The sequence below is a fragment of the Haplochromis burtoni genome, unplaced genomic scaffold (assembly GCF_018398535.1).
Source record: "Haplochromis burtoni strain Fernald_Lab_line unplaced genomic scaffold, NCSU_Asbu1 Contig_55, whole genome shotgun sequence".
Taxonomy (NCBI): domain Eukaryota; kingdom Metazoa; phylum Chordata; class Actinopteri; order Cichliformes; family Cichlidae; genus Haplochromis; species Haplochromis burtoni.
This window is the reverse complement of record NW_024582416.1, coordinates 2,054,755-2,071,178: the sequence shown is the minus strand read 5'-3', so window position 1 is coordinate 2,071,178 and position 16,424 is coordinate 2,054,755. Positions and strand designations below refer to the sequence as shown.

The following is a 16,424-nucleotide window of genomic DNA, read 5'->3' as shown; positions in this document are numbered from 1 at the left end:
GAAGCACGTCAGAGGAAGCGGGCTATGAATCGAGGTGCACAGCGGGGTAAAGAAAACATTTCTTGGGGACACAGCTAGGGGACAGTGCCGGTCTCCTGACTCGGGACTGACACTCCCCTCCCCTCCACGCACGCAAACTAACATCCCGGAAAGCTTCAAGTCCACATCGCGCTGCAGGGGAAAACATCTGAGGTAATTATGCAGACTTTTTTCCACTTCTCTGCTCGCTTTGAAACAACGTGAGCCGAATACGGGAGGGAGTGGAGGCGGTGGCGGAGGTAATGGTGGTGAGGATGTCAACTCAGTGGTAAAGTCGAGAGGCACGTGTTTGTTTTTGAAGTGGTGGGGAAAGGATTCAAAGCGGCTCCGCTGAGACTTTGTCTTTGCAACTGTTTGCGTGGGCCAGTGGATGCATATTTAATCGATGAGTGGGCAGCAGTAATTCACAGTGCAGGAGTGGGCAACTGAAGCTGTGGATGAGAGAGAGGAGAGGCTTTTGGTGACAAGTCGATCAGCTGTGCTCGCTCTCGGAGGCCTGGGAGAAGTCGGTCTTTAAAGCGTGGTGTTGCTGGCTGGGCTGCTGGGCTCTGAGGCGTGGAGGGTGGGTTACTAGGGATGGAAGAAGGCGGGTGTTTATTATTTTTAATGTCATAAGGAGGAGAAGCGGTGAGTGAGTGTTACAGAAAAACATCAAAGCTGAACTGTAGTTTTTGGACATTTCTGACTCGCTGTTATTGTCGCAGACAAGGTCCTTGGGGGGGTTTGCAGCCTCGCTCTCTCTCGCTGGAGTCAGTGTGGCGGGCAGGGACAGTCCAGGCGCTCATATACAAAGCCAGCACGTTTCACTGTGTCTGCAGCAGCTGAGCGGTGCTGAGCACCAGCAGCAGCAGCAGCAGCAGCAGAAGCAGATCTGAGAGGATTTGGGAGCACAGTTGGAGGATCGACGACGCATCGATGATGAAGCTCACCTGCTGTTTGCAGGTTGCTGGTCCGAGGTTGGAGGGTGCGGAGTGAGCGGAGGTGTTGCCGAAGCGCTGTCCGAGGTGCTGAAAAGCCCGCGGACAGAGCGCCGTTGTCGCCTTTCCAGTCGAGATGACACGCACGAACTGACGTGAATGCCAAGCAGCACAACGCGGCGGTTAACACGGCTCCCCTGGCCAGAGTGCATGGGACCGCGCGTCCTCTTGGCGTTAGAAACATGGAGAGAATTTTCCTGCTCGTCCTGAGCTGTCTCGGCGTCTCTCTGGTCACAGCGGGTAAGTTTACGATTGTGTGCAATTACAAAGATGTTCCGCGAATTTCAGCGCAGCAGCACCTTCCAGAGTGGCTTTTATCTCTATTTTCTTCCAACTAAACGAACCATGGAATAATTCCTCTATCGGCATCTGTGTGAGAGAAATGCTGCTGGTGCTGGGCTTCAGATTTAATTCAGTGTTGTTGGTGGTGGTGTTGCTATTGTGAGACGCTGCGTAGTCTGGTGTGTTTGTGGGAAACGCTGTGTTTGTAAGACAATACATGCATTTCTGTGCGGTCGTCTAATTAAACATGCTACAGTTAGTGGTGGTGAGGGATCCACATCACCAGACACAGTGGGGCTAAACTATGCTAGTGTGTGTGTGTGTGTGTGTGTGTGTGTGTGTGTGTGTGTGTGTGTGTGTGATTGATGTGATCCAAGCTGACCTTTGAATCTCATTTCAGGTCGGTACTATAAACTGCTGCATGTCCACACACAGGCAAACTATCCCAGTGTGAAAATTAGACATATGTAGGGACGTTTGTTGACTCCGCTGCTCATTACAGACACTTCCCTCTAAGTCTGGCTGTAGTCGACAGCCACTGGCCACTATAAATACATGATTGGACTGCCAGGGAGCGACAGGGGCCCTCTGATGCTTGCTGTGGAAGTATCCAGCTCACCCTGTGTGTGTGCACATCTCTAAAACAGGCTTTTTAGATCTCAAACTACACACACTTGACCGCTCTCTGTGATGAAGTGCCACACTACACTCCTGCCATCAAAGTGCACCTTTAGTTCACTCAGCACACTCCCACTCCATAGCCTTTCCACTCACGATACATCACTATCCTGCTCCTGTCTCTGCACACACACACACACACACACACACACACACACACACACACACACACACACACACACACACACACCCTCAGTCGTGTGTGTTTTTGTCTCCTAAACTTCCAGAAATAGATGTACAGTAAAAGTCAGTTTAGGTCCCTGCAGGCACAGACTACACAAATGTGCCTCTAAGACCTCTGTATTGTCAACAATGTGCACATTTGTAGAGTTTCTTCTTTATTTCTTGGCAACTAAAACAAACCATTTCATGCTTGCAAACCCTCCCAAGTCTTTGGTGTCCGTGTGCCTGGTGGGCTTTTACAAGTGGGTTTCCTCCTGCAGTCCAAAGACAAGTATGTCAGGTTAGTTTGCTTGCTTAAACTGACCACAGGGGGGAATGCATGATGGTTAAAGCTGTGTGAGACAAGCAGGGATCAAAGATCGTGGCTCAAGAGTTGGCAGTTCGTCTTGTAACCGGAAGGTTGCCGATTCGAGCCCCGGCTCGGACAGTCTCGGTTGTTGTGTCCTTGGGCAAGACACTTCACCTACCGCCTACTGGTGTTGGCCAGAGGGGCCGATGGCGCGATATGGCAGCTTCGCTTCTGTCAGTCTGCCCCAGGGCAGCTGTGGCTACAACTGTAGCTGCCCTCCACCAGTGTATGAATGTGAGAGTGAATGAATAGTGGTATTGTAAAGCGCTTTGGGTGCCTAGAAAAGCGCTATATAAATCCAATCCATTATTATTATTATTATTATTATTATAAAACCACTATCTTAATGCCTGTTTCAAAATGCATGAATAAATAAATGGATACCTTGTAAACAATATTATGCTTGAAAAACAAAAAGTGAATTTTTCTATAGTTGCATTAAAGTAGAAAATGCCACCATTGGTTTAAAACTGGTGTAGAAGGATGGAGAATAACAGCAGCACTTTAGATGGAAGCAGCAGCACCTTTAAAGGTGCAATAAGGAACTTTTTTTCCCATCAGTGTGCAGAAATGATGCTGATTGCAGCTTTAACTGCTTTGTTTTATGAGTTTGTTTCTTTGCATTTATATTGGATGAACATCTGCATCGGCTGATATCAGTCAGTCTGGACTGATGTCAGCAGCCAGTGTTGATCTGTTGGGTTGCATCAGTTTTGTGCTAGATGCTGAACGATGATGCGACAAAGAGCCTAAACCCTTCAAACGGTTCAGTGATTATTATTAATATTATTATTATTTTAATGTAGACTTTTATTGTTTCTTTGGCAGAAATAGTGGATGAAAGGAAAATAAAATCTAAATATCAGCCAGAATCACTCCATCCCTGTTTGTTGTTTCTCTTGTGAAACAGCTATGACTGTTGGATACAATTATTAGTCGAACATGTGCTGGACAGACATTTGATCATAGGTGTGTTTCTCTCTGTGTTAGTCCTCGAATAGACTGAGGCTCTGTAGTCTCTCATCCTGTGACATGTGAAATAGGCTCCAGTCCCTCTGTCACAACTTCACAATGGATGAGCAGTAAAGAAAATGGATGGAAGGACTTCAGCAGAACCTTACTGTTATAAAGCCTTTATTAACCCTATAAATACCTCATTCAAAGAGAGACAATTATGCAATTCCAAATGTTATCAAGTGTTTGTTTATGCTTACACCTGTTGTGGGTGCTTCATCACAGCAGTTCAGAGCAGATCTGAGATTTTCATCAGCAATTTTAAACGCACCATTTATCCAACCGGGCATGCAGTGAGGTGGAGGATAGCTGACGCTGGGCTGAGGCATCCACCACCGAGCTAACAGAGCTGAAATCACCTTCAGAATTCAGCCAGTAAGATTCTGCTGGATGTTCTTGACGTGCTCTAGAGACACGTCGCCTTGTTCCTCTCATTAACTGCCACGTACCTGAAACTAGAGATGTCAAGCTCATTTAACATGGTGGGCCACACACAGCTCACTGTGATCTCTGTCAGTGTAACAAAGTTTAACTACACTTCTAACTGAGACGCCTTAAAATAAGAATAAAATCATTTTTAACAGTGTTTTCAATTTTTCTACATGAGAAAGAAATGCTGCTGTCAAAGATAAGAGAAATGTGTCAGCATGATTTAAACATGAAACAAATAAATGTGTCAAATTAGAGAAAAACGTAATTGTTTATCTCTTACTTGATTACTGTGGTGTAGTATGAGGACTTCTTTATCACCAGGGAAAGCTGTAAAACTGAAATACAAGCAAATAAGACCAAAATTCATGCCTTCCTCATAATTTTCCGACGCGGTCCAGTGGGCTGGACTGGAGTCTTTGCCGAGCCGATTCTGGCCCACGGGTCTTATGTTTGACACCCGTGCCATAGATCTTTCACGCACAGTTTTTATAGTGAGTGACAAAGAGATGAAAAATACATAAACTGTCCCGTTTCAGCGGTGGTTAAAAATGGCCAGCTGAGGCAGGGTGTGATTGGCCGTATGCAGGTTCTTCCTCTTCGGATTTAATCTAATGGTTTATGCAAGATCAACATCGCCCACCGGTTTTAGACGCCACATTTTGAAGCTACTAATAAAAGACCCGACTTTGACTCACCAAAAGTACAAATTACCTGAATGGGCCGCTCCACACAGCAAGCCATGATATTAGTCAGATAATCCATTAAAATGCTTTCAAACGCAGCACCGCAGTTGAGAGCAGACAGTGATTGGCTCTAGCTTCCCGTCACCTGTCAGGGACACCTGTCTATCAATGTGGCCATGCCCCTGTCTCCAGCATGCAGATGGACGTAAACAAATTCAACCACCTCAAAGTTACCATGAAGGGGGAAACTATCCATCGAGCCCAACACTGAGTTTAATTTCAGGCTGTGAATAAAGATTTGAACACTTTGATGTTGGGTAGTTTAACACAGGGAGACTGACTCCGTTTTTCAAATTCAAATAAATCAAATTCAAATTTTATTTGTCACGTACACAGTCATACACAGTACGATATGCAGTGAAATGCTTGGACAACTGCTCGTGACCTAAAGAAAACAAAAAAGGAAAAGGCTATGAATAAGATAGGAAATAAATATGAAAAATTAAAAAGGGTAAATTTAACTAGGAAGGAATAAAATATAAATTAAGGTTAAAAATGAAATAACTGTACAACACAAATTAGAATGAAGGGTAAATTTAACTGGGAGAATAAGATAAAATATATAAATTAAAGTTGAAAATAAAATAACTGTACAACAAAATACACAATATAGAACTATATAAGAATGTATGAAGAAATCTAAATATAAATAAATATATACACAATAACAGCAGCTGTACAAGTATTAACCGGAAATGAAGAATATAGTGACCAGTGTTGTGCAAAAACAAAGTCCAGAAAGTCCAGTGTGTGTGTAAGAACCATATGTGTGGGTCAGTACTGTGTGGTGGTGTGATTGAGAGACCGTATCGCCTGCGGGAAGAAGCTCCTCCTCAGTCTCTCTGTGTTGGTCTTCAGGGAGCGGAATCGCTTTCCTGACCTCAACAGAGAGAACAGTCTGTTGTTGGGATGGCTGAGGTCCTTCACCATCTTCCTGGCCTTGGTCCAGCACCGCCTGCTGTAGATTGAGTGCAGGTCAGGGAGCTCGGAGCGGATGGTGCGCTCAGCTGACCGCACAACCCTCTGTAGAGCTCGTCTGTCCTGCATGGTGCTGTTCCCGAACCAGGTTAAGATGTTTCCCGCCAGGATGCTCTCTATGGTGCACGAGTAAAAGTTCCTGAGCACCTTGGAGGGCAGTTGGAAGTCTCTCAAGCGTCTGTTTTGCAGCCGGCCTCAAGTGGCCACTGGAGGAACTTGAGTTTTTGCCACCTCCCGTAGATTTCTGCTAGTTTTTAACGTCTGTCAGCGCCCTCTCCTCTGATCTTATAAAATTGAGTTCATTTAAAATCCTTTTTCCTTTTCAACACTTCTCTGACAACAAAAATAGTTCTTTTCATTTCTGTGTCTCAAAATGTGAGGCACAAAAGCCGATTTTCTATGCAAATGCTAAAAAAATGAGGATTTTTGCATCCTTTCATGGATGAAGACAGAGGTACAAATCCAGCTTGTGCACATGCGCGAGACGGCATGTAAAACTTACATTCTTTTTATGGCCAGCAGGGGGCAACATAACGACTGTCAGTCGATTCGAGGTCAACCCTCAGCTCCCTCACTCTGTGATCTCTCTCAACACTTGTATATTAAAAGTAATGATTAAGCCCAACAAATAAATAATGTTCTTTTTAATAAGACTTTAAGTTAAATTTGTAAATTATTGTAATTACAAGAGGAGAATAAATCAGGCCATGCTCGCTGGCTCATGAAGATTCACCTCAGATGATGCTGTTGTTGAAAATGTTTGGCTCAAATCTTCACAATGGCGGCTCTTTCCATCTTTTATATACAGTTAATGGATTGTGATTATTAAAGAGGACCTACAGCTTTTTGATTGTGACTCACTGTTTTACTGCAGCGGTTTATGCCTCTGGTCCCTGGACTCAGGCCAGAGGACCACTGTTGAATCTTTCCGCGTCCTTTAAATCCTTTCATCTCCTAAATGTATCTAAAAATAAATAAATAAATAAAAATCCAACAGATCAGGATCATTCAAAATTATGACATCATCACACTCTATTTTTACTTTTTCATATTTGTTTGGCTTACTATTATAAACCTCAGTGAGTCAAAATGCTTGGTGACACTTTTGGATTCCCTCTCCAGCATGAGTCAAGCTTTTGTCTCCCACTTAGTTTAGACATAGACGCCTGCAGCAGGAAAAGCAGGCCAAACCAGTGCCGAAGCAGAGAGGTGGGTCGGCAGGAGTAAAACTGACACCGTGGTGACGTCTTTAAGGTTGTCTGTGTTTACAGGGACTCATAAACAGTCGGTTGGTCCTGTGAAAGGAAAGGTAATGTTTCCATTTAAAATGTAAATTGACTCTCTTAACACATTCATCTAAATGAGGCCATAAATCCTTGCAGGCAATTTTGCTCACTCCCTAACGGTTCTGTGTTTGAGGAACAAAAAGAAAAGTCAATGAATCAATCAAGAAAGTGAACAGAGATGGAAAAGCTGCAGGCGCTTTTCTGTCTTTGAGGGATGTTTATAATAATGAAAAAGGGAAATCTTTCAAGAGATAACAAGATTTTGATTTTTTTTTTTTTTTTTTTTTTTTTGGAGCTGTAAACCAAAAAGATCCAAGAAAATTATGGCACCCACCTGCCAGGTGATGCATTCTCTGTTAGTACAGTAGATTATGTGTCAGGTGCTAAGCCATTTAGCATCCACAGAGAGGCCAAAGTTTGTAAAAGCCACCCATCTCCCGCGCTCTCTCACACTGTCAAACTCACGCTCTGAATATTTATGAGACTTCCGATCCATCACAGAAATGCATAAATACTGCAAAATCAAAACAGATGTGACTTTGGAAGAGCCTCTCTGTGCCATTTATCACACGTAGCAGTTTCTCAAATTACAAATGCTTGTTTATGCTTTAAGGGCTGCTCAGCAGACACCGCGCTGCATTATTCATTTAAAAAAGAAAAAACAACCTGCAGCGCTCTGATGTTATTGTTTCAAGACTGCACTTTTTGTCACATGCATGAAATTAGGTGAGTGATTGTACGTGAACAGAGAGGTGGTGTCAGGCTCTCGCGTTCAACAACACGTTTGTAGAAATTAAAATCAGAAGCTGTTTTCTGTAGCTTCAGTCCTGTGGATTCAACCCCTGTGCCCCAATTTTACTCAAATCTGTGTCCCATAGACGTGCTGGGTATCTGGGGCAGCAGGAACCTGATTGGAGGGTTGAATCATCACTGTTCCTTCTGAATAGGCTCATTACGGGGCTTCGGGAAGGATGGCAGGTGTGTGTTTGTGTGTGAGATTCACAGGGGATGTGGATTTTGTCTGTGATTATCTGTTTGTTCGTTAGTCCATTTTACAAGCATGATTAGCTGTTGGCAATTATTCGCTGTTTGCAGCCTTGTTTACAGTTGGAACATTTTCTCTTAAAGCTGCGTTCTTGTTTTGTTTTGTTTTTTCCATACAGTCGCTGCACTTTCTTCTTACAAACATCTTGCATCAGATTTGGGGGCTTGACAGGGATATCTCTTATTATGCTGCAAGTGCATGTAACAGTGGCGTGAATACACAGTGCGAAGCCACCCCTGTTTACCATAAACCTGCATGTGTAGGGAGGAGGCACACCCTGCATCTCACAAAGTGGCAGCTAAATTAAATCCACATTGTATTTCAATGGGGAAACCCAGTGATCACAGCCTCTTTGGAATAAATGAGTTTTTTCTCAACATTACCCGTGAGAAATGCCAGCTCAGTCTGACTGAACATGAACCCAACTTGACAGAAGTTCAGGAGTTCAGCGATCGCATCATGTAACCAGATATATTTCCTGTCGTGCAAACACGACTAAAGAGGAATACTTGGGCGACTGATTTTCCCAAACATGTCTTAGGTTTTCAGATATTAGTTTGCACCAATACAACTTTAAAAGCTTGAGTAATGAGACGTCAGTGCCTCTGAAAGATGGATATAGCCATGCTGAAATCAGCAGCTGCTGAAGTCATGCTTTAGTTTGAATTTTACACATCCCTTTTTTTTAATATTATCTTCTTTATTTTTATTTTTTTTACAATTTCCATGGAAACCATCTTTCTGTGTGATGTATGCTGCAATATTAGCACTTCATATAATTTCTTATTGGCAAATAGTTGAGGTGACTTTCCATTCTTTTGTTTCTAGAGTGTGAGTTTGTGTGAAACAGAATATAAAAGATGAAAACGGAACTAATTTATAAGCCTGGTTTGACAGAACTGGTGTATCTCTCCAGCACAGAAGTGAGATAATAGATAATACAATATTTATTTATTTCTTAAAGTCCATCCTCCCCTGTTGTGTTACATTTTGTAACTGTCAATAGTCCCCTGATAATCCTTCTTAATCCTTCCCGCGCCCCGTCACATGTTGTCATCTGACAAGGCAAATGAGAGGACGCGTGATGAGAAACCAGTTTCAGAGTGGCAGCACGGCAGAGCGTTTGTATCGACTCCACAATGCTGCTGCTCTTTTCTGCAGCACGGTGTAACCTCCTTAACCCTCTTCTTCCCTTCAAAAAAGCCTGTTTGAGTTCGTCTTTGAGAGCTCGCCTGCAGCTTTGCAAGATGCAGATGAATAGAGTGATGGCCTTGTAGTTAACAGCATACACACTGAAGCTTTTAGAGGTGGCAGCATTTGGAGTGAGACCAAAGGGCAGGAGCTGGAAAAAAAATGTCATTTTACTTGGAGGTTTCTCTCAGAGCACATTTGTATTTGTTCAGCACCGTCGCTTTGATCTAATTTATTGAATTACCAGCTTGTGTTTGCTTGCCTTTCAAGTCCACTCATGTCTGTCTGGACTTGTACATATTGTGAAGACTCCCGAGGACATTTAGTACTTTAGGCCGGGAGCAAATTCAGAAATATGGTGACAATCCTTCTGCTCCTGAAACACGGCGTTGAATAGTGAGCATAAAAGTGTTGTTGCAGTGTTTCTTAGTTTGTTTCTGTGATAATTGAGATCTGCACATGTGAAACCTTGACCCACTAAAATCAGAGCGGGTCTCCCAAGTCATTCTTGTGCCAAATCTGAAGGCTTTGAAGAAAGCTCTTGTTCATGAGAATAGGGTGGACGGTGCCTCCGGCTGTGGCTGCTGCTGGGTCTGAAGTGTAAAACTGAAATGAAACGGGCATCAGAGGACAGATTGGCGCAATCATATGGACCCTGGGCCCGTGGGAGAACAAAGCAGCCGTGCCAAAAAACTGACGCGGCAGTGATAGCTCTCTGACGCAGTCAGTCATCTGCCCAGCATCACGTCTGAATGTGCGCAGGTGGAGGAGGAGGGCTGAACCTGCCATCTGGAGGGAGTTGGTGGCACGAATGTAAAGCTGTGTTACTAACATGTTCACTCGGTGAGCAACGAAGAGATTCATCAGACGTGCAGGCTCATTCACATACAGCACATGCCTGCAGAGCTCCAGATGTTCAACCTTCGATGCTTTCAGTGGTCTGGAAACAAAGTTTAAAAAAACCATCACATGCAGTATGATTCAGAAACCCTGGGAACCATCTCCAGGTTTTATTGTTCTCATTGCCAGTGGATGCTCCCTGAACCCCAGCTTTGATTGGGATGGTGTTTGGGACATGGTTAAACAGTCCTCCAGCACTCCTGAAGATCAGCAAATACACTTACATTTCATACACAGGATAATATGTACGACACCACGCAAGCTTTAGTATGAAATTTAAGGCTGACCCGAGTGTACAACATGCCCTTCAAGCACAACTGGCACCTTTAACACATGCTTAAAGAAAATCTGTCTGTGATATTTCATATTTCGGCTCCACAAACGGGTGTTTTTAGCTGGTGTGACGGCCGCTGAAAGGTTGGTCACCACCAGACAGAAAGACTCACCTGCTTGGATTCCCAGTTTAAGTGATATTGGCCATCTTTAGCTTTCCACTGCGTGTATCCATGAAGCTAAACAGAGTAAAAACTTCCATGTCATCTTTGTGCTTTCTTAATCTCTTACCCCATTCTGCTCTTTCTCCGGCTGGTCGCTGTAGGTTTTTTACCCCCTGTAAGTTAAGTTAAGACTGAAAAGCAGAAGAAAATACAGAAGACTTAAAGGGCCAGTTCACCCAAAACCAAACATTTATATTGTTCTGGTCTGTAATGCTGCTGCTGCTGCAGCCACTGTAGTGACTGAATGAATAAATGAATAGAAAAAAGTGAAGAGAAATGTCAGTTTCAGAAATCATGGTTTTAATTTAGGAACTATGTTCTTTCCTACAACCTCTACTACAACAACCTAGATATTTAATATAAGATGTGCTTTATCTGTCCAAAATATGGGAATATTTCTTACAGATATTAAAAATTACAACATTCACAAGTATGTAAGAAATATCTTAAATAAGTAGAATGGTGCTTGGTTAATAAAATAGAATATGATTAAATATCTTTATCAATAGTGTTAGGTTTAAATAAGTTTATATTCCTTATTCCCTTTTTAGCATGTACACTGTGCGCACTGTGTTACACAGTTCAACCATTTATCTTGTTAATATTTTGAAACCATATCAAAATCTAAAACTTCGTCATCACATTGTGTTGATTTTTAAAATAGTTATTTCCTTGTTCCGAATGAAGACAGACATGCATCCCTTCAGTGATTGCGATGCATAATTTATGCCTACATCCCTGACAGCACATTACGGTCTGTAATCAGTCGCTTAGTACTGTGGTTCCAAATTTCCAATTCAGAACCACAGCGGGACTCGAGCAGCAGAAATCGATCCGCCTGGTTCTGTTTAAATGATGATTTAAGCACAAAACTGCGCGTGGGCCACTTGATTTCTAATTCTCACCCAGCTCTCCTCAGCAGAGCATAAAAATACTATTTTTATTTGCTGCTGTGTTTTGTGGGGAGATCGTTTTTATGTGTGATGGGCCAGATGGTGTATTTTTTACATTTGAATAATCTGAGGCACAGGTGGAACCCACGGGAAGGTACCTGCCCTGCCGTTACCCACACACTTTTGCTCGTTTGTCTGCTGTCCCGAAAGTTTTGCCCCCAGTGTGTCTGACATAAATAAGTCAGGGGATATTTTTGTTCTTTTGCCAGAGTGGCCACAAAGTTTAAGATGCTGTAAATTTCTCAAACTTGAGCAACGAGTCTGGTTCAGGCAGAGGGGGGCCTCGATCCTCCATAAGGCGCCTCAGGGCATGTGCTACTCTTACGGGAATATTTGCGAGAGAGAGAGAAGCACGCACACACGGAGAGTGATGGATGGAAGGAAAGAAAAGGAGTGGATGCAAGAGGGAGATGGCGCTCGAGAGAGAGAAACTCAAAGAGGAACATGGAGAGCGCCAGTGGCAAAGGGAGAGGAACACGGAGGTGCATATTGTTCACATTGTCTCCACGCCCCCCCGCCCCCTGCACCTGTCTGTGATATGAATCCTCGCAGGCACATACTGTAGCCATTATTTTCCCAGTTGCTTAAAAGGCTGGAAGAAAATCCACAGGGAGAGAGGGGGAGCTACAGTAACTGTGAAGTGAAATACAGAGAAAAGCGGAAAGTATGTTATGAAGCGCTAAAATCATATTCATAACGTCGCATCAAGCTGTGAGCCCAGCGTCAGCCCCGTCCCACCGCACGGTTGTTTCACTGCCGGAGGGGTGGCTTGCTCCTGATTTGAGAGATTTCATTAACAGTGGGCTTGTCAAATAATCAGCCTCACGGCACTCCTTTGCCTTTTTGAATCAGCTGCCTGGCTTTCTCTCTGAACACAATGCTGCATTGATTTTCATACGCTGCCTTTTGACATTTAATTAGAGAAATGTGCGTGTGTGCGCACTTAAAGGAAGGAGAGAGATGCAGTTTTACAGCCCACCCTCCCCACCTCCCTGTTCTTGTGGTCCGCTCGGTTGGAAAATTCATTTCCTTGGAGTAAATAACTCATTTCTCTGCAAAGGGACAGAAGGACCCTTAGGTGTGATAATTTGACAGAGCCGCTGTGTACAAATGCAGACTGCACCACGGAGAACAGAGAGGCACACGTGCAGAAAACCCACACGGCCTCGCTTATTGACTGTATATAAAAGACGGACATGGTCTGAAGCCAGTGCTGAAGTGTCTTAACGGCCAGCAAAAAAAAATTAGTCTGCCAGGGAAGAGGAAAACGACCCTCAACTCCACTTCGGCTATGATCTCAGGAAACAATAACAAGTTTATGAGCTTATTTAATAAGACTTTAAAAGAGTTTAAAGTCTTATTAAATAAAACATGATGTTCATTTGCTAAATTGTGGTACCCATAAGTATCCAGTGGGACAACAGAGGAGAATACGCTTTGACAGGTTGGTAGCCTGTAATGTGTATTGTTCCTGTTACATCTGGTTTTAAAAAGGAAAGATGGTGAGAGCAAAAACAGCTCTCAGCCTCACAACGAGGCTCATCGCGGTGCTCAGAACAGGCAGAAACCCTCAGGTTAAAATGAAGCAGTGCCAAAACACAGCAGCCCCTCAAATGATCACATGAAGCTATCCCCGTAGGCTCTCATATTAAAATAAATAAAAAGCATATTTACAGCAGGTTTATGACCTGATCTGAAAAGGTTTAAGTCTCTGTAGTTAACTTGTAAAGCTCTAATCTGTGCATTTTTAGGAGCACTGAATACTGAAACTATAGATTGTCACTGCTGTTCAAAACTAGACATCACGGTTGTGTTTTGGAGCATTTTTAAAGCTCTTTAATTATATTAATATGCCATTCAAGATGGCTTTGCTTCAGTTTTTTTAGATTAGCAAGCCTGGTCGCAAATGCAGATTGGCGAGTGGTTGCTAGAGGTGAAAGCTGTGACTGAAGCAATCACCAATAACCAAAGCAATCACAAGTTGTTTTTCTTTGTAGCGCTTTATGCCTCTTTACAACCAGTTTCACGCTAGCAAACCTCCTAGAGCACATTCCCAAGGAACAGGTGTTTACCAGATGGTGACCAATTGGTGTCTAGGCCTGTGTGATGGGGTCTTGGCACTAATTAGCAGGTATTAAGTCACCCTGCATTGTCTCCATAACCTAATTTTGGCTCTTAACAGCCAAGATGGTAACGGCTAACATGCTCAGTTTGAGCCACACAAAGCGGTGGGTTACATCTTACAAACGGGGACGTTTTCCCATGAAGGAAAAACTATACGAGGATTATATTTCACACTGAAAGCTGCTCTTCATTTATAAGCAGCTCATCTGCCTACACAGTAAACCAGCGGATCAGCAGGCAGCGTGTGAGCAGCGTGAGGCTAATCAATAATAGAACAGTGCATGAATGAGTCACAGCAAGGTTACCGTCTCCCCTTTTCACCCACCATCTCCTCTCTGCACCCAGATTCCCACTGAAGTGTTAGTAAGTAGCTGAGAGCTGTACACAGCAGACTATGGAGGAGCTGCCAAAAAGTCCCAATGTAGTAGCTATACAGAAATATGGAGAGGAGCGTTGGAGAGGCAGACAAAAGATAAAAAGAAAGAGACAAAAACACATTGCCGATGCGGGTGTGTGTGTGTGTGTGTGAGGGGGAGGCTTAGCGCCAAGTGTCCGTTACTGTCAGAAAAATAGGTGTTGAAAGCAAAAGTGAATAAAAGAAGAAATAGAGGAAATGTTTGTGGTGGATTTCCTCTGACACGGAGGTGGTGGATACAGATCCATCAGCGGTGGCAGCTGTTTGAAACAAACGATGGGACAAAGAAGCAGCAGAAAAGAGGAAATCCATAGGGTGAGCTCCTGTTTGTGGCTTACGTAAGATTTAAAGCAGACTTGTGGATGAGAGGTGGATCAGCTGGGAAGCAGCTGTCAGTTATGGAAAAGGAATTATGGCAATCAATTATGAAACGAGAGAGTGTAAAACATGCGTTAGAATAAAGCACTTTTAAATTATTTATCAGCTTCTTCAGCTTCTAAAGGAGACAGAAACACTTTGTGTTCAGGTCCCTCCACACTCAGTCGCTCTGTTACCCTTCTATAGATGTGTGCATCTGCAAGGACAAGGCCACATGCCAAGGTCTCCTCTGACACATGCAAGGGCAAATTCAAGATCAGCACAAAATCCTGATGGCTCTATCATGGCACATTAAGTATGAATGAGGGCATCGCTGCCAGCTGACCTCTGCGAGCACAGCACGCCTGACGCGCACGCAGCTCGGAGGCCTAATAACACGTTAGCATGGAGGGGCATGCAGCAAGCCACTGCGGCTCCTCCGGTACTGCTGTCAGCTTTGCCCCTGGATAATAAACATGTGCTAATTTAAAACTGTATTATTCTCCTCGCCAAAGTGTTCCTACTGCTTGTTGCACCTTCCATACAAAGTGACTGTTTACATACTATTAGCTGGAAACGAACTAAGTGTTTTAACTTGCTAAATATGAATTAGTAGCAGCGCAGCGAAGCACAAAGTGATTCAAAGAGGAGAACAGGAAGTAAGCAGCACCTGAGGCCTGTACTTGCCTCTTAAGTGCGAGATAACAGTGAAATATGATGTAGCTAACAGGCAGTTTTCATGTTAGTTCAAAAGCATGCAGACTAACTCATTAGCATCCCAGGGAGCAGAACCAGCCCAGAGGCCTAACTCCGAGAGAGGCATTTCTGAGGATTGCAGAGCTGTAATAAGGTGGTACAAATCAATAATATCACACCACAGGGGTGGATGGGAGCTGGAGCACCACCCAGCTTTATGATCTCCCACTCGAAAAAAGCCCCTGCTGTCGGCCCAGGTATCACACTGATGGCGTAGTGCAGAAAGACGGGTTTTACTCATAGACTTCATTTTCAAAGCATGTGTAGAGTACAGGCAGGTCTCACAGCTCATGGTACAGATGTGCTGTATAAAACTAACGATAGGCCTGTGTTGTGATGTGTTGTAATCCTAAAGTCAGCAGATTTTAAACGATTCAGAGATATTAGCCGGTCATTAACCCGTCAGCTCCTTAATGCAAAGTACAAAACAGCTCAACTAACTGTTCAGCGCAAACTTCAGCAGCATCATCAGCAAAAGATGAGATTCAATTAAAAGCATTTTTTCTTTGAAGCAAACTAAAGTATGCAACATTACATAATCTCTACCAGGAGCAGGAGGAGGGAGGATTTTCTTTCTAAGGTCAACAGAGAGACGAGAGTGTTCATTAAGCAATGATGGACTTTATGCATGGAGACTGTGTGTGTGTGTGTGTGTGTGCGTGTTTACACAAATCTGTGTTGTGAAACAGCAAATTAGCCTCCTCTCTTGACTGTGCGCTCACACATGCACACACATTCTGTCCTGGTGAGTTTTCTAATGAAGGGGGGCATTAAGGAGCTGTCACCCTTTACACTGCACAGTGTGGGGTAGACAACTAGCTGTCACTCTGATCATCATCAGGCTAACAATGACACACACACACACACATCCGTCATTGCTCAAAGTCACCCCCATCTCTTGGGGAGATGCAGACTGTGAGCTGCAGAGAGTTTATGAAGACATCTGTCTGGTGTTTCATTAGAGTGGACTCTAATGTCATGTGGATATTTAAGACCTGCAATCACGGCCAGCATCCCCTCTCTTTGTCCCCAAAGTGTAATGCAGTCATATGTGAAAGTGGAGCCAAAGACGGGCACAAAGTGACCAGAAGTTGTGGGATGTGAGGACACTCAAAGAGAGAGTTGAACTTCATGTAGCAGAACTACAAGGACATGTTTTTACCCTTTAATCTTTGGGACTCACGAACAAAGAAGACAGTCTTTTTTCCAGACTTGAAACACAATA

General features: G+C 43.6%; 1 protein-coding gene across 2 annotated transcripts in view; it reads left to right on the top strand.

Annotated features, from left to right (window-relative positions):
• Nucleotides 1–249: 249 nt before the first annotated feature.
• Nucleotides 250–16,424, top strand: part of fndc5a (fibronectin type III domain containing 5a) — a 43,576-nt gene continuing 27,401 nt past the window's right edge. The window contains exon 1 of one of the 2 annotated variants that reach the window (XM_005922283.3): nucleotides 250–1,256. In XM_005922283.3, the coding sequence (XP_005922345.1) occupies nucleotides 1,199–1,256 (58 nt within the window). In that variant the 5' untranslated portion in view covers nucleotides 250–1,198. The remainder of the gene's footprint in view (nucleotides 1,257–16,424) is intronic. The other variant, XM_014333573.2, reaches the window with a different exon arrangement.